This window comes from Falco naumanni, chromosome 8, assembly GCF_017639655.2.
Source record: "Falco naumanni isolate bFalNau1 chromosome 8, bFalNau1.pat, whole genome shotgun sequence".
Classification (NCBI taxonomy): domain Eukaryota; kingdom Metazoa; phylum Chordata; class Aves; order Falconiformes; family Falconidae; genus Falco; species Falco naumanni.
The window spans coordinates 57,661,143-57,687,366 of NC_054061.1; the positions used below are offsets into that span (position 1 = coordinate 57,661,143).

A 26,224-nucleotide genomic window follows, 5' to 3' on the forward strand; every position below is an offset into this window, starting at 1 on the left:
CACAGCACAGGTACTTTACCCCAAAAACTCTCAAAAATCTTTTACTAAATGGGGCTGTGCACAGGGAGCAACTAGCTGACACCAAACAAGCTTGCCGAGACCCCAATTTCTGTAATCCCTTAATAAAACTAATCGAGCCCCTGTGCCCAATACTCACACTTAATAGTCGGGATAATTTTCATAACACAGCCCACATGGTCCACCCATCTGCTAACTAACTTTCCAGCTTACTACTTAAAACAAAATGAAGCATGTATTACTAAAGTAAGTCTACATGGATCACAGGAAGACTGTTACCTCTGGAAAGACAAAATTGACGAATTACCAAAATATTTAAAGAGATGCTATTTAAAAAGTAGTTCTCTATTCTACAAACTTATCTCCAAGCTGTAGAAAACAATAGTTTGCTGTATACTCTGTTTTCCACAAAATACTAACTAGATCCTACAACAGAGAGAGTCTGGCCACACTGTTTTAAGCACACCCACACATACAACGCAAGTAACTAGGGAAAAGAAACAAAAAGAGCTTGATAGAAGTGAACAACACTGTTTCACAAGATACACATAAAAGATTGCACTACCCTAAGAATCTAGGCATCATTAAAGTAACCACATCAAGGGGACCACAAGCTTCCCTATGTTCAAGGGATATTTTCACCCTTACCAAAGGATCTGGGAGGACCAGATGCCAACAGCTATCCTAGCCCAATATTGCATCCAGCTAAGGTTTATATTCATTAACAAGCATCCCAAAATACCTGAACTGGTGGGCCTGACCATCTGCCGGCAGCCTCCACGACTGGCAGTAAAGAAAGTTGCCTGTTATGCAACTCACTGTTTAAGACTGGTCAATCTTCTATGAAACCTGAAATAAAAGGAGCTGTGCACGTAGGGTTGATGAAAGTCACGATACAACATTGCTGCAAATGCTTTTTCCTTAAGTGGGAAGAAGCAAAAGTTCAGCCTTTTAACGGGTGTAAAGTCTCCTTCTGCAACACCAAGGACCTACCATTGCAAACAGCCTCATCAGATCAAACTTCAATTTCAAACTTAAGTTATATGCAGTTAGTTTAAGGATTCTCTACAGAGAATGAGAGGGAAAAAAAAAAAGATGTATTTTAAACTCAGTAGCAGTGCTGGATGTTTTCTGGCACAGGAATTCAGAAGACTAATGCCAACACTTCTTCTGGCTTACTACAGACACCACCCCCATACATTCATGCAGGCTTTTAAACTCTGAATACACAAGTGCTAATCCCAGAGAAGCAAACAGTTTCAATAGGATTTGCATATACATACAGATTAGTTGAAAGGGAACGATTTGCAATGCATTTCAGAAATCGCTTTTGAAGAATAATCTATGCTAACAATAAACTTTGATGTTCAAAATGTTTGTTACACAACAGAGAACATTACAAAAGGATTATGTTTATTACACCTGTTTTAAACGTTTGATAGCTCAGACAAAAGCATCCCTTTTATTATAAGAGGGGAAAGGCAGCTATTCTGTTTAATAAATGTTACCAGATACACTGCAAACACACCCAGGAACAGACAAAAGTTATAGAAACTAAGAGATACAAATGTAGTATCAGCATTTTGACAGTTTTTTATTTGACAGCTCGGTTGAAAGAGCTTCAGTATGCCGTATGCCAGAAATAACAAATACATAAGAGCAGCAATAATCCTCTGGAACCTCAAGGGATGGCTAGAAATACCACAGCACGATGCACCAACAGAACAGCGCACGCCAGGGCTGCTTCTCAAGGTGAAGTCAGGTTCCTACAAGACTCCCCAGGGCTGGTGTTGCCTCCTGCCTCTGTTCTGACAGCCTCTGCTTTCCACCCTGAGCACTGGCTTTGTGTCCAGGGGTTCCAAAACACTCTGGGGATGCTCTGAGCAGGCTGGCAGTATTCTCAGTGTCAGGTTTATAGCAAGGGGCATTTTCCCTCGCGTCTATCTTGAGACAAGACACCTCGCATGTCAGTTCTTATTCTTTCATCTACCCAGCAAAGCTGTTTTGTGCTAAAAAATTTAAAGTTAAATCCACAAAGGGCAGTTAAAAAACCAATGACCAAGGAACAACGTCTTGAGGGTAATTAAAGAAATCAAGCTTCAGACACTTCACATCGCCCTCCATTTGAAAACTTGTTGGCCAAGTCGTACAGAACACAGGCTGTAAGGCAGCAGATGAGGTGTTAACATGTTTTAAGATTTGTTAATAAAAATTTAAGGGGGGGAAAAAATCAGATTAAGTGATCACACCATAATAAAGAGCACAGCAGTAGGAAGAGCAACAAAGATCTAGCGAGGCAGACTATCCCCCAAAACACAGCAAGTGAGCCGCAGTTCAGATAGGCCTCTTAGAAATAAGACAGATACAAGTAAGAAAAAGGTTGTCACTATAATAAAGAAAATGTAAACTGGCACTTTAAGGAGCTCATGCTCTTTTTGGCCCTTATCTAACCTTGTGGTCAGCTCTGGCACCCTCCATTACAGCATCATTAGCAACTGCAAAAGCAGGGCTGAAGAATCATCTAGCTAACAGATATTACCAAGCACTATTTTTTTTTTTCCTTTTAAAAAACCCTTGCATTTGGATACATCCCCCGCAATTGAGCCCTGTTAATGGCCACGCTGTTACCACCTAACTCGCTATGCAATCAGTTTGCTGTTCAGGTCACTTGGCTTGAAAAAAAAATCGCTGAAATTGTCACTGCTCTTTTCAGCTTCTGTCACCCGCTCCACCAGGAACCACAGCATGACAAAACCTAGCAGAAGCATCTTTTTCCATAATTCAACCTCTGACAAGCTGACAGGACATCTGACTTATTTCTGTTCTTGTTTTCCTCCTCTCCTCTATTGAGAATAAGGCTCTGCAAAATGCAAGACAATTTAGCAGCAGCGATATTCTCCCAAGGTATTAAACACAACAGCAACACAAACGGTAAAACAGCAAAGCAGGAAAAGGTTAGAAATGAAAATATAAGCACAAAAAACCAAAAGCCTGTTTCTGCATGGTATTAAAACACACCAGGTATTCCAAGAGGCTTATATCTACAATGTCCTACATTTTAAAAAAGTGGTAGTTAACCATTACAGATTAGAAATTATACTAGATGCTTAAAAAAAAAATTAGACCAGATACTTCCATTTTTTCAGATGAGCTTACAAAATTGAACACAACCTCCCTCTCTGGATAAAGAACAATCACAGTCCTTCAGATTAGTGCCTATGTCCACACCAACACACAGCACCAAATTTTAATTTATGGGTGCAGTCAGACGTTACTGACACATGCACGTTCAACAGTAATTTTTAACATTTGATGGAGGACAAATTAATACAGTGGGACAATAACAAACCCAACACACCACACACACACACCCCCATTTTATTCATGATACTGAATGCATAAGCAGATGAGGCAGAACATATCCAGGAACAAAATCTTCAAGTTATCAATACCCGCTGTAGAAAAAGCAGAGGTTTTTTAAAAATAAAGACTTTTCACACTTTCTCCCTCTTCCGGAATTTGTTTTCGCTTCAGTTTTTGCTGTTGATGGAAAACAATTCCTGGTTGTTTGCAAGACACTCCGCAAATGTGCTTATAACATTTTATCTCTCAAACACAACTTACATGATCCCATAAACCAGACTGCTTTTGCCTCTCACCCTCGGGTCTATCGCCAATAAAAAGCAATTGCCCACCACACAACTACCATGCTTCCTGCCCCAGGATTTCTCTTCGAATTTGCATGAAACGATATAAACCTGCTGGACCAATTCTGAATCTTCAAAGACTTTCCAGTTTTGACAAAATGTAGCAACATTCTCGTTTCCATTTAGTGAGGAATTCACACACTATGAACTAGGTCTTGGATTTATCGTACTCTCCAGAAAATACAAGAGCCATCACCTACTCCACAGTATCAGTAGCTCTGCATCACCATCTTTTTCTAGGTTTCAAGTAAAGTGCCTTACTATATCCACTTCAAATTAAGACTTAAAAGTGTCATAACACTAACCCTATAAAACTAAAAGTTGTGAGAGTTCTGCAGGCTGTTTTCTACAAGTAACCTAGTGAATAACACACCACCGCTAAAAACTCTGCCTCCCTGGATCTTTTATCATCACTACATCATTTCACTCCTCCGTACAAATTACAGCACTTCTTAAATGCCATACCCTAGACTATATCTCCTCATCCCAGCACTTGATTCCAAGAATGAGAAAGATGGATGCAAACACGTTATCGGAAGATCTTTCTCTTCTCAGAGAACTGAACTCTGAGGGAGCAGTACAAGTCTCAAAATCCCCAAAGCTTGCAAAGTCCCTGCTATCTTCATTAAAAGTGGCTACCAGGCAAAGTCCTGGGACATGCTTGAGTCCCAACAAACAGCAGGGCTGTAGCATCAATCAACTGCCAAGCACGAGGGAAATGTCATACAAAAGAGACATTATACATCCCCAGGGACAACAGAAAAAACCTTTCAACTGTCACGTATAAAGCGTGACTTTCAGTTAATCAATCATACAATATAAATCCAAGGAAAAAAGGGTTCCGATATAGTTTGTTACGTGGCTGGCACAAGTACCTGCCATTTCCAGGTCCAGTCCTGCTGATGCTAACCTGCTACCCAGGATGAAGTAGCATCGTTCACACACCTGCTGTGACTCCAGGGAGTACGCAATTTGCAGAGCTTATGTGAAGCCTTTCTATAGGATATTGATTTCAGATACTGATTTTGGATATCGAATAACTCCGTCCTACCAACTAAGGCGGGACCCTCCCGTAACAGTGTAGTCTGATTTATGGTCCCAGGATGGGCAGAGAAGATGCCATCTAAAGAGGGTGGCTCTGAGGGGTTAAATGGAAATCGGTCTGTGTAAACAAAAGCAGCCCCTATAAAACCACCAATGGAGTGAAATTCTTGTTTCTAGAATGCACAAACTAAATCTTCTCATCTGTTAATGGCACGTAAGAATTAAGGGCTGGCAGGAGCAAGGGCACAGTTTCATACTGAAATAACATCAAGTACAGAACAGACACAGAAACAGACTTTGCAAGGCGCTGTAGCAATCTGTGTATTTGTACTTTTTCTCGTACTGACTTTTATTACCAAACTCTGAGTTTTCCGATTCGTTTATACCAAGCTCCAAAGAAAACTCTCTAAATGCTGTCTATAAGATCCATTAACGCCCACCAAAACAAAATTTTGCTGGGTCCTCCCCAAGCGACCCAAAATAGGAAAAGGTAGAATATAGCACATGGTGGCATTCCAGTAAAGGATTTATCCCAGTGGAGAATTACGGCTTCTGTGCTCGGCTAGGGCGCGTTCTGGGAGCGACGGGCTTGGCAAGGGCTGCTCCAGCGCTCTCAGAGGGCACGGGTGGTTCTCTTCAGGGGGTTTGTTATTTGTTTTGACAACCGGGATGCACGAGCCACGTAAAACAAACGTATTTCTCTCCGACGGAACGAAGAACATCCCAAACCTGTAACTGCAGAACGCGAACTGCTGGGTGGGCGCTGTGCAGCGGGTGGGGGTTGGGGCAGGGGGCTCAGGTGGGCTCTGTGCAGCGGGTGGGGGTCGGGGCAGGGGGCTCATGTGGGCGCTGTGCAGCGGCGGGGCTCGGGGCGGGGGCGCTGGGCTCGGGTGGGCGCTGTGCAGCGGCGGGGGTCGGGGCGGGGGGCGCGGGTGGGCGCTGTGCAGCGGCAGGCGCTGTTCCTTCCCAGCCGGGCGCTCCCGCGGATCCGGCGCCCCCTGGCGGCCGCAGCGGAAGGCGCCGCCCCGCCGCCGCAGGGCTGTCGCTGGGGGCTCGCCAGTGCGTCGTTGGGACGAGCGGGGCGCAGGGGCTGTCCCGCGGTGCTGCGGACCGAAGCGGCACCCCCTTCACTCCTCCTTAAATACAAAATACATGTCTCACCCCGGCCCCGCGGAGCCAGGGGGGTGAAGCCGCCCCCAGGCCGCTGCCCCAGGGCACAGCGCCTCCGCCCGAGGTGGCTGCCCGCAGGACAGGGCTGAGGCTTCCCCTGCTTTCCCCATTAGACTAATTAACGCTTCCCAGTGAAAACTGGCTTGGTCATACCCACAGCCCTGCCCTGCCATCCTCTGTCCCCTGATGGGCCAGCTCCCACACCGAGGTACCCCGTGGGACACGGACGTGCACCCCAACATCAGAGTTATCATTTGGAAATAAAGTATTTCTGGTGAATGTTTACACACAACAAGACACGCGCTCCACAATAAAAGATTAACTTGCAAATAAAGCACCCCAAAAAACAGCACCGGCACTAAAGGTCCAAACCACAAGGCAGCGAGGGCCTCCACCATCAGAGACCTGTCGCTTCTGCCTCAATATTCAGAGGTTTGCTGCTATTTTGGGGGCATTTTTATTTCAAAACCCGCCACCCGCAGCAGGCAAAGCCTCCCAAACCTCTGCCTGACAACCTACGGCACCACAGCCACACGTGTTTAAGCTGCTGCGGACTCAACCCCACACTGACATTAGATTCAAACCCTTCTGTTTCACAGCCAGCACCGTAAACCACGTCAATGGTAAAATTTTATCCTCTTAAATATTTGAGCGTTTGCTTTGCTCCTCTGCGACGTCAGAGAATTGCATAGCACGCAGTTAAATGGGTCAAAGAAAATGCATTCATAAAGCAGGGGAAGACACGCAATTATGAATACATCATGAACAAAAATAAAAGCAATTCTTATGCATTAATGGTACATCAAGCTAATTCAAGAAGGCTAAAATCATTAAAAAGGCATCCTGGGGCAGGACAGAGTCATTACAATATTGGGCTGACAAAAAATATTAATATAATCATTTCCTACGTCATTGATAAAATCCATTCTGATAAGCCTGATAAGGACAGCCTCCCCCACATTATGAATTGGTAAATCTGAAGTAAAATAGATCTTACTAGCATCTGATCTTATTTTTAAAACATAATTTCCCTGCCTGACAATTCTCAATTCCAAATATCAAAACCTAAAAAAGAATATATTACCCTCCATCACTGGGCAATGTTAAGTTAATCCGCTGGAACCTGGAATTTTTCTTTTTTATTTCAGACTGAAATTCAGGGTCAGCTCCAACTTCAAAGAGCATCAGTGATTAGGCTCAAGTGGGACAATGCTGAAGGTTAAAAACAGCACTCTAAAATGTTCAAAATCCTTCTTTGCTTTAGCACACAGACTTTTATATAAAACAGCTGATGGCTGTATCACAGGACACCTGAATACTTATTGCACTTAGGAAATTACTAGCTCTATCACACTATCAGTTTAATTTGCAAATTATTAACAGTTTAATTTAAATGTAAATTACTAACAGTTTAATTTGTAAATTATTATTAGGGTATCAGAAAATGAGTGATTCATCATATGCACATTCCAAAGGACTAAGAATAACCTCCCTGACAACTACTGTTTACAAATTATCGTTTTCAGCTTCTGAAAGCATTAAAAAAATTATCTAAAAATACATAGATGTACATTAACTACACATCAGCCTTCATGAAAACTTTCTGCAGGCAAAACCGAAGCATTTTTGTAAAGCACTGTTTGCACTAACAAATATAAACCCATGGACTCAATGATCTTAGGGGTCCTTTTCAACCTACGTGATGATATACTGTTAAAATCAATAGTGAGCTCATCAACTGTAATGGAGCACAGTAAACAATGTATTTAGCTAAGGAATAAAGTAGAATTTCAGTAAGAATAATCAAGTTAAATATAAATCAACTGTGGAGAAAATAGGAAATTAATTATAATAGACAAAAATGATACTATATGACCACTAACAAGAATTTAGTGGATGCTTGCAGGGAAAAGAAATAGAAATTTGATTTCTAAACATGTGTGCAACGTCAGAATAAAAAAAAAAAACAACTTCCTTCAGTGCTATTTCCAGTTTCTTCCTCCGAAAGGTAGGTCTACATCACATCAAGGCAGAAAACAGAAACAAAAAACTAGATTTTAGAAAAACCTTGTACAAAGCACCTTTTGTAACAAAACCTGTAACTGGTAGGTTAAAGAAAAGTCAGCTGTAACTTGGACTGGTAACAGAGGTTTGGACCAGTTTACAGGATACCAGGAAACCAAAAATAGAAGTTTACAGGACAGTTTTCAGATTTACCAACGCATTGGCAATCTCAAAGTTCCTGAGGAACAGAAGGGGGAGCTGAACAACAGGGTGCATTAGCACCATAGCTTATGTACGTAAATCACAGCTGATGCGAACCACTGCATAGTGTTTGACCTGATTAAATAGTATCAAATCCGAGTCGTTGCATGCAAAACGACAGCACTAAAGCTAATGTGACTGAACCAAAACCTATCTTGCCTATTGCATCTGCTGCAATGTCTGCGTTTAAAAACAAACAAAACTGACAAAACCCATCCATATCTATCAACGTTATTCTAAAAAAAAAAATTTAAAAAAATGCAGAAGTGAAGCGTTCATCAAAATTACATGCCAGCAAAAGCTGTGGGACCTTGGTCAACATACTGAAACACCCCAAACAGACCTACCAAACCAAACACTTGAAGCACGTAAACACCAATTGCTACCTACCCTGGAATGTAATAAATAAGTGGTTAAATCCTATACCTAAACCTCAAGAATGGATACCCATCCAGATGGGAGCTAAGAACCACTTCAAAACACAGAAAGCAGTCTTAATAGGTATAACAACTCCGTGTCTTGCGTACAGCTACTAACTTGGCAACAACTCTTTTTTCTCAGCTACACACAATAAAAAAAACAACTTGTCTTACCCATTTATCTATTGATGAAACACAATAATTGGACTGTACCCCTTTCAGGTTTGCTGAAAAATGCAGTTAATTTATGAAGGCTGCTGGCACTGACTCAGGGTTTCCTCAAAATAGTAAGAAATGCTTAAGAGCGTCCTATGTGAAGACCTCTACTTTGCCTGTCCCTCCTCCAGTCAACCCTTCTTTGCCTTCTTCATTAGCAACATTTACCCTAAGAAATGCGGGGTTTTTTTCAAGTCCAACTAGGCTTTCTTATGTTGGGTTATGGGCTTCATTTATTCTGGAAAGGATCTGAACACAAAAGGAAGTTATGAACCAATGCTGTGTGTCGCTTGCTAAAAAGGTCCCTCAAAAATTGTACAGCAGAATTCACTAGCATTTTAAAACAAAACAAAAAAAAAAATTCAACCATGGGTGTGGGGTCCAAATCACACAGCCAGGCAGACGTTTGGCTCCCTTGATGAAGAGGGGGCCTGACTCCTTTAGGATAAGATGAGGAAGAACCACTCCAGTTTAATACCAGCTTCAGAGAAGATGTGATCTAAGCAGAAGCCGGCAAGGTAACACACTGGCTGCACAGTCAGCCTCACAAAGCACTGAAATGTTCCACAGCTGACGTGCCAGCCAAGTCACAAGCCACCACAGGGAATTTCACTCACCTACATCAGGTGCGATTGTTCACTTTCCACATTTCATGCCTACCAACATACAAAGAAGTTGAAACAAAACTGGTGTGTGTGTGTGGGCGGGAGGGTGTGGTGTGTAAAACCAGTGTGCATTTCTTGATACTAGCTTTTATTTCCTATTGAATACAATTTCACAGAAGACCTAACCTGTTCTTTGCCACAAAAGTAAAAAAGTAAAGTTACTGTCATTAGTCAAAGGCTTTCACAGCATTAATGGCCATGAAAGCAACGGTGATATAGCACCGGCTGGTGCCAAGCAACAGCCTTCCCCAACATACCACTTATCTCCCAGTAAGCCAGCCCACTAGTACGGGCTCCACTGATGTACCACGTCCTTTTTCTAAAGGAAAAATAGTTCAGAAGTTTTCTCCAAACTTCCTTCCAACATTGGTTGCCCAGAGCAGCTGTGGCTGCCCCATCCCTGGCAGTGTTCAAGGCCAGGCTGGATGGGGCTGTGAGCAGCCTGGGCTGGTGGAAGGTGGCCCTGCCCGTGGCGGGGGGGTGGGACTGGATGGTCTTCAAGGTCTCTTCCAACCCAAACCATTCTGTGATTCTACGATTTTGCATTTCTACCCTTTGCCTTTCAAAGTTCTGCATACAGACTATAAGAAGCCACTAAAAAAGCGACTTTAAACCTACACTGAACCCAAACACCAGAGTTGCACAAACGAAGTACCATTTAATCTCGTGCTCCCTATTAACAACTTGCCCTGTTCACTCACACCCCCTCATTTAATGGGGTTAAGAAGTTGCTTTGTTTCCTGCTGAAATAAACAGCAAAAATTATCAGGAATTGGATTTGGTCCCAGACATGTCTGGCAACTCTAGCACATTTATACAGAAGCATTCCTAATCCTATTAGTTAGCAAATATTAAACAGTTGGTTGACTGCCATGTAGGTAAAACAAAACCTTGATATTTCCTAAATACATAATCTTTCTCCATTCTTCCTACTTACTACTTAAATTTAGCAGACACACAAGTAAGCTTCCTGGAAGCTTACAGATTTATCACACTAGCTTTGTGCTAAGAGGCTTCTCTCTCAAAAGGTCTCCAGGAAAAAAAATAACGTAGACTGCACAAAGATCCATAAACAACATTACTTGGAATATGTAATTAAAAATCTAACTATAGCTAGCACTCAAATGTACTAACAACAAAACTCTAATGGTTCTTTGAAACTCATATTCAATATAAAAAAATCTAGGCAGTGAAAACAGTAATTTCTGCAACTAGCTCAAGAGAAAAGAGCGAGCAAAGCACAAAGATACAACTTCAACTGCTTTTCTCTGAAATCCTACCAACAGGATGGCAGAACAGTGCAGTGCACGGCAGAATCCTCCATTTAGAAATTTGGATAGTGTTTTTTTCTTCCCCTCATTTAAAAACTGGAAGGTTTTGCTTTCTTTTTTTACTTTCAGCTGCCTTTGAAGACATCTCCGATAGGTACTGGTGTGACACTATCTCACATAACCACAGATGGCACAGGGCTTTGCAATGAAAAGCTGGCAGCAGAAAACCCTGCAGAACTAAGTAGCTCTGAGAAGTATCTTAACATAATTAAGAAGGTTTTTACATGCAGAACTGCGGTGATGAAGGGTCAGTAGGCACCCACGGCTAAAAGAGAAGACAGCGGAGTCCCAAGACACCCGGCTGAATTTCCACTAGAGGGTGCACAAAGCCCACCTCATACAGCAAAGCCCAAGTTCAGCATCCCTTCTCCAGCAACAGAAGTTCTTCCAAGGGGAAACTGATCCAAAACAGTAACAGATGATCACAAAGAACTGTTTTATTTCGGGTTTTGGGTTTTTTTGGGGGGGGGGTTGGGTTTTGTTGTTGTTGTTTTTTGTTTTTTTTTTTAAATGGTACACAGTTAACCCAAGAACTTCCTACAAGGCAAACTATAACATTGCTGTTATTTTAGATCACCATTAAGCAGCCAACTACTTTCTAACCCCCTACCCAAGACTATCAACTTCTAACACTCAATGAATGCCCTGTGTTACTTCTCAAGATTACCCTTATTTCTATAAATTTTCTCAATTTATTGTCACTTTCTCAAGTGTGCAAGACAATTTTCAACTACTTTGCACAAACAGCTTCTCAACATCTCCATGAGCACTAAACCAGAACAAAGAAAACCTTGCTAAAATAAAGTACCAAAGAAAACTGGAAAATAAAAACTAAAAATAGTTTAACATTTGTAAGATTAAAGAGAATATAACAGTGTGCATTCTGTGTTCAGCACAAGGAGACCTCTACTTCACGTAAAGTAACAAAACCAATTCCTAAAAACAAAAGCATTTTCATTAACTAAACTCTAATGAATACTTGCAAACCAGGCAACTATCTGAGCTATCAGACATCAACGGCTATTTAAAAAACTACTAGCGTTGTGTGATATGCTGGATGAAAAAATTAATCTTTACCGTCTTGGAAGACTCTCTCCACATTGAGCCCGTAAGTAGCACAGGTTTCGTAGTAAGTGCATCTCTTAAGATCATTCGATAACTTCCTTGCTCTGGCATCATCTATGACACGTGGATTACTGGAACTTATAGCATCTACAACCACAAAAAGAAAAAACACACTGACATATGTAAATAAAACCTGAACACGCAGTCTTATGATTACCAATACCCAAGCAGTGAATTTAAACACAAACCACGAGACTCTTAAAATTTTTAGGAACCAACAGGGGTGCACATCACCAATTTTCTACTTTGTTATGAAAACCATCAACACAGTGTTTGATTCTAAAAACGAGGAAAAAAGTAAAATGCTTTCTGATTACCTTACATATGTATTTAGGTCGCTAGTTGCAAAAAAATACACAATCACATGAAAAAACATGAGCTCTGATGTAAAACATACTTAAAGAAACAAGTGGGTGACTGATTATTATAAACACATCACATGATTTTTAGACCTCCTATAAATATCAGCACTGGCTTAGAAGTAACCTTCACCTGTAGAGTGTGAAGCATAAAATACAACACGTTTGTAAGGAAATTTTCAGTAGAGAAGCAATGGGGGGGATGGTAGCAGGTATTACTGCAACACTCAGGGAAAGCGTTAGGTTTGCACGTACGCGATGCTTTTCTTTGAAGAAACCTAGCCGACACTAAGACAAACTAGGGAAAAAACCCACAACGGCAGATAAGAAATGATAAAGCTATTATTCAGGGCTGCCATTATCACGTCGCTAAAAATCTAGAACCCAGTTCTCCCCGCCGCTCCTCACGTAAGTGTGCCCTGGGTGCTTACTCCTGGCCCGTGCCGTTCCCGAGGCTAGCGCTCTCGGTGTTCTGCTCACAGCGAGCCGACAGCGTGCTAGCAAGGTCGGGCTGGAGGCACCAGCACCCTGCTGAATGCCAGCCCCGACCCCGCAGCACACGCTGGGCCTGGGCCAAGGCAGGCCCTCGCCGGTTTAACAAGACTCCGAGGTTTTTCACACGGTTATAGGCCGCGTTGCTGACCTGGCTGCGGAGCCACAGCCAAGGCTGGATCCAGGAAACTTACCGTAAATGACCGAGTCTCAAACCTTCATGTAAAGGCACCCGTGAGACATTGAGTGAACACACTGCAAAGCCAATGAAAGTGGTATTTCTCTAAAAAAATAACACTACATCATACCTCTCTGCAAGCGTTACTTTTCGTGCATACTTTTTTAACTCCAACTGCTGGAGCTTATCCATAGAGCTAGAAAAAAACCTTACAGGAGAAAAAACAACCTCAAAACAACCCTGCTAACAGATGAAGTTTCTTAATTTCTACTCCATCACAGCAAAGCACTCTACAAAGGTTATACTGCTAGACTACTTGTAAAGTGATAATACTGTGAACAAATCTTAAAAAACAACTTCCCCTACCACCCCCACCCCGAGTATTATGGTAATTCTTAACTCTGGTAAAGTAAGCCATAATGCGAGAGAGCAGTACAACCTATTCCATGAACTCTGCAGCTACCACCTTACCACCGTGACAGGCACCAACTTCAGCATTTAGAGCTGCTCTGAAAGTTTTCCTAAAAATCTACTACTTTCCACCGCAGCAAAACTACATCTGTTCTTTGAGGGGGGGGGAGAGAAAAGCATCACTTTAACCTGAGCATGAAATCAGTGAGTATTGCAATGCTGTGTCTGAGGCTCGGTTCTGGGTGTGACATGATCATATCTCAATTGACGTTATCGCTACCTTCTTATGATACCTAATTAATAAACCCAAAGCAGTTAACGGCAATTCTTTGTTAATCAGCAGAGGGCGCTGAAAACATTTCACCGGAGAGGAACTGCCGAGCATCACACCACGGCTTCAGGGAGTTTGACAACTGAAGCAAATCCTGCACTGCAGAAGGTCTGGAAGCATCACACAAGCGCCAATATTTTGGGTGAGAGTTAATTTCACAGCTCACATCAAGAATACCAGCCAAAACCCACAAGCTGGATATCAAAGTAGTATATTTCAAATATATTTTTAAAAGGTGAATTACTGTATTTCATATCACAGAACAGTTTGGGTTAGAAGGGACCTTAAAGATCACCTAGTTTCACCTCAAAATCCCCTGGCCACGGGCAGGGCCACCTTCCACCAGCCCAGGCTGCTCACAGCCCCATCCAGCCTGGCCTTGAACGCTGCCAGGGATGGGGCAGCCACAGCTGCTCTGGGCAGCCTGGGCCAGACCCTCACAGAAAAGAATTCCTTCCTAATACCTATATCTAGACCTGCCCTCCCTCAGTTTAAAGCCATTGCCCCTTGCCCTATCCCCACACGTCCTTGTAAAAAGCCCCCTCCAGCTTCCTTGCGGCCCCTTCAGGCCCCGGCAGGCTGCCGTAAGGTCTCCCCGGAGCCGTCTCATCCCCAGGCTGAACAACCCCAGCTCCCAGCCCGCCCTCACAGGAGAGCGGCTCCAGCCCTCTGATGGTCGCCGTGGCCTCCTCTGGACCCGCTCCAACAGGTCCATGGACCTTCTTATGCTGGGGGCCCCAGGGCTGAACGCAGCGCTGCTGGGGGGGTCTCACCAGAGCGGAGCAGAGGGGCAGAATCCCCTCCCTCCACATGCCAGCCATGATATATATATATACACACATATCTTCAAATATATATATATATGTGTTTGGTATCACTGCATACATAGTCAATGTAGCCAAAAAGCTGTATTTTTCTTCTGATGCTTACTCCCAGAACTAGCAGTATTTCCATCTTTAGCCACATGTTCAAAATATCCTCTTCGCATCAGTGCTGCAACTGAAAACTGACTTTGAAAAAACAAATTCCTTTCTGGTACTAACAGGAATGAGATGGAAAACCATACCCCAAAGCATCCCAAGTGCAGAAAGAAAGACACCTCAGGGAAAAGTTTCCCCTCTGATTTCTCAACACCAGTTTTAAGCTGACAGAACAGCCCTTGAAAGCAGTTCATTTCTGCTTTTTGGCTGTAGCTTTCTGCTATCCTAGGACTTTTTGTGTACCTACTTCCCTTTTTATTTTTTTATCATCCGTTTCCACCCTACGGCCCAGTTGCAATTCCTCCTTTCACGCTGCCCACGCTTCCCCTGCTTTCACGTGGCAGCGCTGGTGCCACAGCTCTGCAGGCAGGAGATAGCAAACTGCTCTCTGACCGTAAGACTGACAAAAGAATAAGCTGAGAATGAAGCGAAAAGCTTTATCACCACTAAAACCAGTAGCATGCACTAAGAAGCTGCCCAAAATTGAACCTGTAAGAACATCTTGGGGTATCTGTGTTCTTCCTCTAACACAGCACAGTAACCTGGCGATATACACAGAAAGAAATGTTTCAGCGGAAAGAACTCACAAAAATGTCTGTACTATGCTTCTGAAACAGCAGCTCTATGAAATGAGAAATCTGATGTTCATCCCCTATGCAAGAACTCCTCATTTTTGGTCAGGATTTTCACAGGAGGAATATCTACATGGTTAGGTGCAGAGCAGCCGCAGCTCTTGCGTGTCTACTCCATGCAGCAAACCAACCACAGCGTGGGAAGCTGGTGAAACGTTACTGTGATGCACTGGCCAAACAAGGCAGGGAATATCCAAAAGACAACTCAGATGCAGAGGAGACTGAAATGTTACCAGTGCCTTTCCCTTGCCACATTGCCCCATAGGACAGCTACGGCTGGCTGCTGCTTCAGAAGGGGTTTTGGAAAAACAGAATTGGGGAAGGTTGTTTCAGGTGGCAAAAAGCTGCATTTCTATTTGATTTAAAGAATGGTCTCACTGAGACACTGCACAGGGGCACGGTTCAGTTCTGCTGCTTAACACACTGTTGGAGGTATCTGATCTCTGATCTGTCTGTCTCTTAGGAATGCCAGGGTATTGATCACTTCTAGACCGTCAAGCTAACGGAAACCAATTTGACTTCAGAACTTCATGACACAACTCATTCACATGCCCAAATTCAACACTGGCAATTCCCTGCTGATCAAGAAAACCAGCGTGACTAGCAAGCACTGAAAATATTTCTTAAAATATTCTTCTAAGTCATAATTTCTCAAGTCCTCCACTCCCTCTCCCAAGAGGGCCGCAAGGACATTTGTCTCCCAGCTCAAACCAGTCCTTGCATCGCCAGGGCGCTGCAGCAAGCCAGCCAAGGAAGCGCAAATATCCCAACACCACCCTGCTGACCACCTGCCAGTTTATCCACAAGCTCTTTTCATCAGGTGAGCGGCACTGCTGATGCAAGAGAGAGAAAAGGACAGGAGGTGGCTTTTCCACCTTGAAACAGTCTACATGGTTGTAAGAAAACGCACTCGTAAATCGAGACTGCACTTACCCTGGGTTCCCACTAGTACCATTGGAATTTCACTAGTGTTACGATAGTTAGCCATACGGCTGTAGTAGTGGTAAACAGTCTGGAAGCTAATTTCATCTTCCAAGCTGAAGACAAATATAACGGCATCCACCCACATGGCAAACTGCAGAACAAAAAAGGAAAAGGCAGACTATGAGAAAAGCAGCAAAGAGGAGGGAAAAAAAGAAAGAGAGAAACATTCTTACCTTACCTGGAGGAAACACACATCAGAGAAACTCAGTGACAATAACGAAGGCTTAAAAGTGGTGTATGTTTCTAACATGATGAATCTCATCACTCTGCAAGGGATGGGGATCTGGGATACACAAAGGTTTTTCCCCACACTCACAACTGCATCTCTTCTTCACTGGTATATATTACAAGCCCGACTGCTATCAGTGCGCAATGGTTTTGATTCACAGAAGAAGAAAACATCGCAGCCTCAGATTTTGGAATTTGTGAATTTTAAGTGAGTAACACTTATTTCTAGGCACTTGACTGAGTGCCCCATTTAGTGTTGCTGTTTCCCCACCCTGTGATTTACATGCACACTGATGTGTTTGTTAATGCCAGGACAAGTATTATGGTTGTGGTTTTACAAGCACTGCTAGTAATTCTCACATTTTGATCAACGTCCAACACCATTAATTTCAGATTTCCAGTCCTTCAGTATACGGACACTCTTAATTGAGCAAACAGTACCAAATGTCTCGTTCAGCATTCCGTGTGAAAGCAAACTACTCTCTCTTGCCATCAGTAATCTGCTAAACAAGAGGCATATACACAGGCCAAGGCAAGGTGCTCCTTAAGTGACCATGCAAGTGAAAAAAATTTTAGCTCACAAGTGAAATAAGAGTGTTTAAACACATTTAACAAACATATACAGGACATCGAAAAAAGACTGAAATTAAGCTTACCTCACTGCCTTTATTTTTCCCTAAGTGACTCCATTCCTACCCAAATTTAGACCAATGGAAACAAGCTTCAGCCATGGGTAATTCATGCTCTTCATCACATTACTACTACAATATGCCAGGTAGATTGGGGACACTGAACATACAGAGAGCTGGAAGGAGGTTCATTTGGGAAACGTTTCTTACACCACCAGCCTAGCTTTGTGAGCACTTAATCCAGCCCTACAGTTTTGTTTCTGCTCTCCAGTACTTAAACAGCTTCACTCACTAGTCTGTAGATTCACACAATCTCAGCTTTTTAGCAAGGCATACCAAGCTGGCAAATGCCGGGGGGGTGGAAAAAAAAAAAGTCAACAGTGTGGATCTGGAAAGCTCTTTAGAAAGTCAAGTTGCTAAGCTCATTACATTCTCCTTTTTCAGAATCAGGAGCTAGTAGTACTTTCTTGCCTATTTTTCATACAGCAAATCAGCTGATAATTAAAGTTAATGTGCATTTTCATGACTGTATGGTACTTGAAACTAAACAGTACCTCGTCTCTTCTAGTTACAGTGTAAAAATAGCCAAAAATATTTGAGGTTTTCAGGACAGTCAGGAGGACAATCTTCTAGGTGGCAACAATAGGACTGTTTACACATAGCATAGTTACTGCCAGAATAAGGTCAATTACCACACTACTAAGTTTAAACTATTCAAACCAGAAGATCTATCCAAACAAGCTGGAGACAGAATCATTACCATGGACCTGGGTTTGGGTCTTACTATAAAATGGTCCGCACTGACTAGACTCAGCAGCATCACGGCAAGAACTCTTCCTTACAGCTACGACATCCTTCAAGCATCAGTTTGGAATCTAACAGTATCTCTATATTTTCTTAAATGTTTCATCGGTGTGTAGCAGCAGCCTTCTAATGAAGACAATTAACAAATCAGTTTACACTTTGTGGATATCAGCCCTGTGACATTAAAAAAAAAAAAAACATAGGAATTTTGGACAATGCAGACAAGGTCTGGAAACCCAGGATGTCTTATCCACATCACTGGGCAAGGAATGGCTTCAAATAAGGAGGATAGGTCAGCTGCTGATACACAAAGCCATCTTCAGACTTCCTGCTGCGATTGAGCAGATCTGTTACTTACATATAAGCCCAAACAAAAACAAATTACATAAAACGTTCTAAATTAAAAAAAATTAGCATGTGACAGCTCATTGCAGCTCCATTGCTATGTTAATCGGCTTTTGCAATAGGAGGCCACTACATTTGCAACAGATCACGGCCAGAGTAAAAATCAAACCTGCTGAGCAAGAGAAACGGGCAGTATTCACAAATGGAGGCAGCGTCAGCTAGTGCACACCTCACCTCCTCTTCAGTCTAGGAAATGAGCTTTTTTTTTTTCTCTCCTTTCTTAATTTTTTTCATCTATGAACAATCTTACATTAGACAAAATAAAGAGATAAATCCAGAGTTTTCAGGTTAGTTTTTTTTTTTTCCCCTCCCTTCCTACCAAAACAGAGGTGACAGTAACCTGAAGGCTGAGCTGCAGCTTCCACACGGAAGGGAAGCGCCCATCACCTGGGGGACTCTCCCTGACCCAGTGCACCACCTGCCAGGAAGATCCCAGCTCAGCTTGCTACTTAATGAAGTTGTATTTCTATCCCAATTAGCCACAGAAACATGCTACACTGTTGCAAAAAGCAGAACCTTAAGGCTAAAATAACCAACTCTTTCTGTATTATAAGCAAATAGCGGGAGCTAAACATTTTTATTCCCATAGTATTCCATCTTCATCATACAGTTATAAATATTCACGAACACAGAAGTAAACTTTTTAATCCAGGAATTAATACAGATTAAAATCTTTCATAGACATATGACTTGACATTATACCCAAAAAAAACCAAGGAGAATTTACATGTGAAACTCATCTTCTGAAAGGTGAAGTAGCACTAACACCTTAAACTTTTCTCTCCTTGTGATTTACTGAAGAACAATCTCAGCCACAACAGCAATTAAAACTCTCAAATCTACCTAACATAGATCAAAAGCAAACCATTGTGTCTGTTTGTTAGTTTGCATTTAGCTCCAACTCTGCAAAACCAATTCTTCAGGTAGAAAAATATTTAGATTGCTGTGTGTACACTTACAACTCTGGCATGTATGTTTTTATATGAATGAATGTTCTCTAAGCATCAGGGTCTAGAAACTGTTGTGTACTTCAGCCAAATTATTCACAGCCTCAAACAGAGAACCACTTTTAAGTTCCTGCCTGACACGGCTGCAGATGTGTCAGTGACACTAATTTTTTGTTTTTCTTTTAACTTCCTTCCAGGATGTCTCTCTTGGTCTCCGTTTCCTCCACCTCCTTTCTCTTCTCCTTTGTCTGGGCACCTTCCCCCATGCTCTAGTCCTCCTGCAGCTAATGAGCAATACTGGAGCATTGAAACACAAGCTGCTGCTGCTGGCACTGCTCCCGTTCAGCTGTTTGGCAATAGCACAGTTCCTGCTGCTAGATTTTTTTTATTTTTTTTTTTTTTTGGAAACTGATCCACTACCAAACAGCTGAGCAAAGGAAGGCCAGTGGCAGCCAACACACTTGAAAAGCCTTGCTAGTGCCCAGGTAAGAAGGGGTAGAGGGGGAGACAGGGAAGATGCCTGAAGACAAGGATGCTGCCTGCAGACAGGCTGGCACGGTCCATGGTGATTTTAAGTATCACAGAAGCAAATGCTTCACTCAGAACAGAGTAACAGAGTTAAGCACACAAACCCACAAGTGTCTTCTCAAAGGCAAATCCCAATGAGTCACCTTCTACAAGGCAAGGAGGTAACGCACCGTATACAGAAACCAAGCCAGAAATCCAAAAACTCAATGGTGCTGAACTGGAACCCCCAAAGCTGAGTCTGAAACAGCACGGGGAGCAAAACGTGGAAGCAATAGGGAATGCAAAGATTTGTACACAAGTACGTGTGTCACTGTGCGTACCTCTACTTTGTATTTTAAGAATTTAAAGATTCTAACTCAGAAAAGAACTCACCACATGCAACTTTCTCACCGGTGGAAGCATACTCATTAAGCATCCAACGTAACTTAAGTGTACATCTTTACTACACAGTTTCACACTGTAATTGAAGTCCCAAGTATTTTGTCAAAATAATATTTTTCACCTGAAACAGATGTATCTATTTTCCCAGCAGAAAAACGAGAAGGCCCCAGGAAAGATCAAAACAAAGCCAGTTCTCTTCAAGGCAGTTTTTTTTTAAAAAGATGGTGGTAGGAGGCTAAGAGCTCTCCCCAGTGCTCACCTGTGCCTCCGGAGGCCCCCCTTCATCTCTGATCAGCAGCAGATAGCTTTGTCCATCAACCACGATCTCCTTCTTGAATCTCCCACCTGTCACACAAAGTAGCTCATTAGAGAGGAGGAAAAGTAAAAAATACAAAACAGAAAAAGGCTTCGCTTGTGGAAAAGAGGCGTCCTTAAGATCTTTCGCAAATTAATGAACTACTGTGAATGTAACTTCATACGCATATACATAGAAATTACTTTAAGTCACATCCTTTAAGAATAAGGCTAATATGGGAAAAAAAACCAACAATTGCATTATAAACACTAACTCCCACATTAGTGTCCTTAGTTTTGATACAAACAGCTCCAAGACAGTCGCCTTTGTTTTATACAATGGTGAGAAATGTATCTCTAAGAAAGGCAAACATGGGACAGTTGCATACAAACAGTATCGTGTATTACAACTAAAATAAATTTCTGGTGTGACTTCGCATTTCCTCAAGAGAAGCCCAGTTCTTACAGCACACATGTAATGTTATGAAAATGAAACTTCTATATTCACAAACCACAGTTAGGGGAAAATACTAGACACATGTTAGACAAAAAAAACTACAATGGTGGTACCTTCTTAGAGATGTGCTACGCTAACAGAGAACACCGTGCTGCTTACTAGCGGGATGAATTAAAGACCTGCTATGGAGACCCAGACAAAAAGAATGGACTTACAGCCTTCAGCCAAATTCTATTCCCGATCCTATTATTTCAGGGAGATGTAGAGTATTGAGTGCTTGTGAAGACCAAAGAGCTGGCACCGAACTTAAGTAACCAAACCGGGGCGTGCAGCTGCACCGTTACCGTTACCTTCTCTCCACTGGCCTCACGGGGACCCCAAGCATGACCCCAGGGCAGAACTGGGATTGCTTTCCTTTAGGATTAAGCGTATTTTGGGCATCCTGCTGTGTCTCGTGACGGACTTCAGATAATGACAAATCACATTTAGAGCTTCTGGTGTGACCGAGCCTAAGCCAGGATTAGCAAACTTGGCCTGCCTAAGTAGTTGGGTTGCATTTAGACTCCTCTCCTGGAAGCAAAACCACTCTCATCTCCCCACCTAAGCCACAAAGGCTCCAAGGCCTCCGTCTCTAACCATCGTCCAACTGCCTCGCCTCTGAACTTACCAGACTAAGATAAAACACATCTATTAACACACCCTAAACTTCTTTCTTCACATCTAATTTTTTAACTGGAATTATTTCTGATTTGAACCCCACTTCCCAATTACACTTATTTCAAAATTTGTCACACCATCAAAACCAATGCATTTAAACATGCGACAGGCGAGTGAACGACCGACCGTTCTCCAAACAAGCTCTCTAAGCAAGTAAGTCAGCACATACAGGCTAACGCTGATCCTCAAAACATTTGCACAAAAATTGCTAGCCCTAGGGAAACAAACTGGCTTAAACCCACCATCCCCCCAGCCCAACCACTACAGCAGCATTCAAATCAAGATCACTCAACAATTCAGCTATGCACAATATTTAAGCATGTTTAAACACATTTAATGTTTAATAAAAGACATAAGAACAGGAGGGTTGGTTTGTGGATTTGTTGTGGTTGTTTCTGTGCTGTTTTTCATTTGAGTTTTTTTGCTTTGGTTTATTTTTTTTAAATAAACCAAACCCATCCTATTATGAATGCTTAACAGTACCAAACATGCAATAATTAAGACTGTCACGTTTCTGGTTGTTTAATTGCAAAGGAGTAAAAAAGCTATGTATAGATTTTAATTATCTTGCTGCTCACAAACTGAATTTCATTTTTGCCTTCGAAGATCAAGTGGCAGATAAATATTTATCATTAGTGAACTTGAAGAGAACGATCAAAACCAAGCATAAAACTTTTAAAGAAAAATAGTCTCAGCTCTCAGGAACTGAATTTCTATTAACCAGATCATTATTTCTATACATTGTCAATTAACTGTATACTCTTCACAATCAAGTGTTAAATAAGATGAATTACTTAATATACAGCCCTCCAGAGACACCCTTTAAAGTTGTAAGTAACAATGGAAACACAGTATATATGTGATTGAAGAGTGAAAGCCCTGCGTAATTGCCATTTCCTATTTCCTTTTTTTAAACACTGAAAGTTCACACAGCTAATTATAAAATACCATGAACTGAATACATTTGAGAGCCAACTCATTATTCCCTCTTGTCAACAGGACGCCTTTCAAGTCTCACTGTATCTTCAAACAGTCCTCAGAGGCATGAAGAAGGTACAGACAAGGTGAAATAAAAAGCTGAAGTGCAGAATTGAAAAAGGAAAAAAAAAATATATCCACAGATGTCATATTAAAACGTATATACACAGACCACAAACGTGAGCACTAAAAAATTTATTCTGCAGAGTCACTTCATGGCCACTAATGATTTTATTTGTGGCAGCCGCCTTGGGAAGTGTACAATATTTAATAAATACGGCATAAAGTTATCTATCCAACAGCCCTCTTCCTATAGGAACCTACACTAAGCGACCAGCTTGTATATCTGCTCCTTGCCTTCCCCCCAAAACACTGCATGCAGAGCTCAGTACACCGCTAATGTATTTTTATTTCTAGTATTAAATTCAAATCTTTATGTGCTGTACCACGTCTGTCGTACTGGAAGAGCAGTGCCGCAGTCAACAAGCATCCAGTCAATTCAGATCTATTCAAGGGGCTTCCTTACCCCTAAAAAGCTGGGCATCCTTGTTATCTAGAATACACACTAGTTCCTGGCACATCCTCATGCATTCATTTATTTTTGTTCAGGTTAAGGCATTTCATGGTGAATTGTTTAAATCTAGTAAATCCCCCAACCAAAACGTTTAAAAGAATGCCCTGCATTTCCAATCTGTACTATGCGTTTCAAATCAAATCTGAAGATATAGAAATGTAACAGCAGACTCACGCTCATCCCCCAAATAAGATTTTATGCAAATCTCAGATCAAAGCGGGATGGATCCCTATTAATTTATGTTTCTACACCATTAAAGAGCCCTTATCATGAGCACATCATAAAATTAGGTACTACATAGCACAGAGATTGAGAAAATATGCCTTAATAGCAAGAATTGACACAAGCAAAAGAATAAACAGTGAAGAATATACAAACTTCTGCCAGCACATGAAACCAGGCTATGCAGTTCTCCTGCGGATGCTGTTCGCCTTAATCTTATGACCACAGATAGGCCGATTCTACCTTTGACTCGATGAGCCCTGACGTGACCCATCTCCAGGTCAGGCAAGTAAAAGCAGTGCAAGGGCAGCGATTTTGGGATGGTTCACCCTGGAGTAGATATTTTTTTTTTTAGTAATACATCTTTGGAAAGCATCACAGGGCCATCGGGAAAGAGAAATTAGTGAAATCAGCCAGTTCAAATACCGCAGTACCACAACCTGTCAAAGAAGTCAAGGAATCTCCCATGGCTACAAAATACCACTGTATTTTTCAAAGTGTCTGTGTATGATGGAGCCACAAAATACCATCTAAAGTGATGACGCTGAAAACAAAGAAATGACCTTCTTAATTTATAGGATGAGCTCAAAAACCCACAGCACTACTCCCAAGGGAGGTAGCTAGCTTTGTTCTAGTCCCGTCAGTATTATGACACATGCAGCTTTTTAATGAGGGAATATCTCACCTCCTCTATGTACCTGCCAAAGGAGGTCATTGAAAGAGAAAGACTGGCAGCCTGGACCACAGCTCTGAAGGACGGAGCGTTTGCTCCTGCTATGTCCTAACAGACATGTCAAAGCACAGAGATGTGCAAGGCGTGCAGTCAACAGCTGAACGACATTTACTTGCAGCCACAACCCCATATCTAAAGCTGTACAAAAGACATGCCAGCAAATACCTAACTCTCTGCAGCTAGACAGATGGAGCTGGAAACTGTTTTCATGAAATGTCACAGCAATTTTATAAAAACAAATCACTGAAACTGTGTGGAAGCTTTAATTTAGGAGAATTTTAGTATGCCATTTATTTTCTCTAAATCTCTGTATTTATAAATCACTGCATTATTCCCAGTTTTCCAGGGCAAAATCATTATCAGTTCACACAGACTCTTTTTCAGACACGTACAAGACTTTGCACAAGGCGGCAAATACTACTCCTGCATATAAACCACACACAGTACCCACCAGAAGATGCTGAGCAGTGCTTCTGATGCAACCCGTAAAACCATTCAAGTCTCTTACATGCATGAGGCCAAATTCTTACCATAAAACGTTCCACGTAAAAATACAGCTTTGATCCAGTATAAAGCTACATAAATTTTGTGCATCAGTGCTTTACAACCCCAGCTAAAGACCCAGCACAAGTCAGAATACCTGGTTGAGGGAATCAACCAAAGCTGCTTAACCTCATTTCTATGCACGTCACCCTACAAAGGTTAGTGCTTTGACTCAGCAGTAGCACAGAACTGTCCTTCAGTCAAAATTGAAACCCGTTTTAAATACCACATACGTTGGTAATCAGAGGTGCTCCGTATTGTGAAAGCTTTGTATTACATTGGGAATTCCATGGATGAAGGTTTTCATTTGACTATGAAAGCCTGGCCGCCTCTTCCTCTAGCTGATGATCGCTGTTTCACTGCCTAATTGCTCACTGAAGCAACCGCTGATTTTCATACTCCCAGGCTCCACTGCATTCACCAGGCTCTTTATTCAAGCAAATTGCCACAGGGATGAAGGTATTTGGCCACATAAGATAAATCTGGGGGGCTGTCCACATGACAAACCCACGCAGCAGCTGAGCGTGTACCATAACCACGGGGGCAGGGCAGGCAGGAGCGGGCAGCAGAGGAGAGACAGAAGGTAAGACTGAAGCAGCCACAAAAGCCTGTATTTTATATTCCAAATGACACGTGAATTTTGACAACAGCGGTCAGTTGTCTTACACAGATTCTCTCCTTCTTTTGCCCTTAAGATAGAAATGACAGTGCTGAGAACCTGGTTCCTCTTCAGGGAAACAAGTCGTTTATTCCCCCCTTTCACACATATATATCAGGACCAAATATAGGAAAATTGTTGGTTACGCTCAGAAAAAGAAAACAAAAAAATGCTCACAAGATCTTTTGCAACTAAGCAGAAGCACTAAATAATGACAACTGCCAATAGCCCGGTAAACCAATGCCAGCATTGCAGTTCATCATTACCCAGTTTTTATTTTATTTAAATACACTACTTAAAAAATGTTTTTCCTCAACATTTCCCAGGAAACCACGTTTATTACACAAGAAGCACTAAAACTAAATTTTTTACCAAATCAAGCTGTGCTCAGTGCTCGATGTCATTTCCTATTAGTATTAGCAGCAGAGCAGCTATCGCAGACCATCATTCAGCCACATGTAAATTTAGCTTTTGGGTATTTCCGTAATGCAAATATTGCGCTAGACAATACTTCAGAAACGTATGCGGTTCGGCGTATAACCACAGAAGTGCAAAGACTGGGGAACCCTGGCTCTCGCACGAGACTGTCCCTGCAGCAGACAACTGCACTGCCTTCCCAACAAAGCACCCGGGTAAACCAAACCAACAAAGCGACCTAGACCAAGCTTTTCAAAACCCACCGTCTGCTTCTCTCCACTGGTTTATGATGTATTTTGGGAAATACGTGGATAAAATCACGGGTTGTGGTAAGAGTTCTCCTTGACGTACCAAGCCATACCCAATTAAAGCCAGGTACACC

At 42.1% G+C, this 26,224-nt stretch overlaps 1 protein-coding gene across 9 annotated transcripts in view; it reads right to left on the reverse strand.

Moving 5' to 3' along the window:
* AGAP1 (ArfGAP with GTPase domain, ankyrin repeat and PH domain 1) overlaps positions 1-26,224 on the reverse strand; it is a 382,555-nt gene that overhangs the window by 212,905 nt on the left and 143,426 nt on the right. For all 9 annotated transcript variants that reach the window (XM_040603876.1, XM_040603875.1, XM_040603872.1 and 6 more), the window contains 3 exons: positions 20,509-20,594; positions 16,277-16,418; positions 11,913-12,047 (listed from right to left, as the gene is read on the reverse strand). In XM_040603876.1, the coding sequence (XP_040459810.1) occupies positions 11,913-12,047; positions 16,277-16,418; positions 20,509-20,594 (363 nt within the window). The remainder of the gene's footprint in view (positions 1-11,912; positions 12,048-16,276; positions 16,419-20,508; positions 20,595-26,224) is intronic.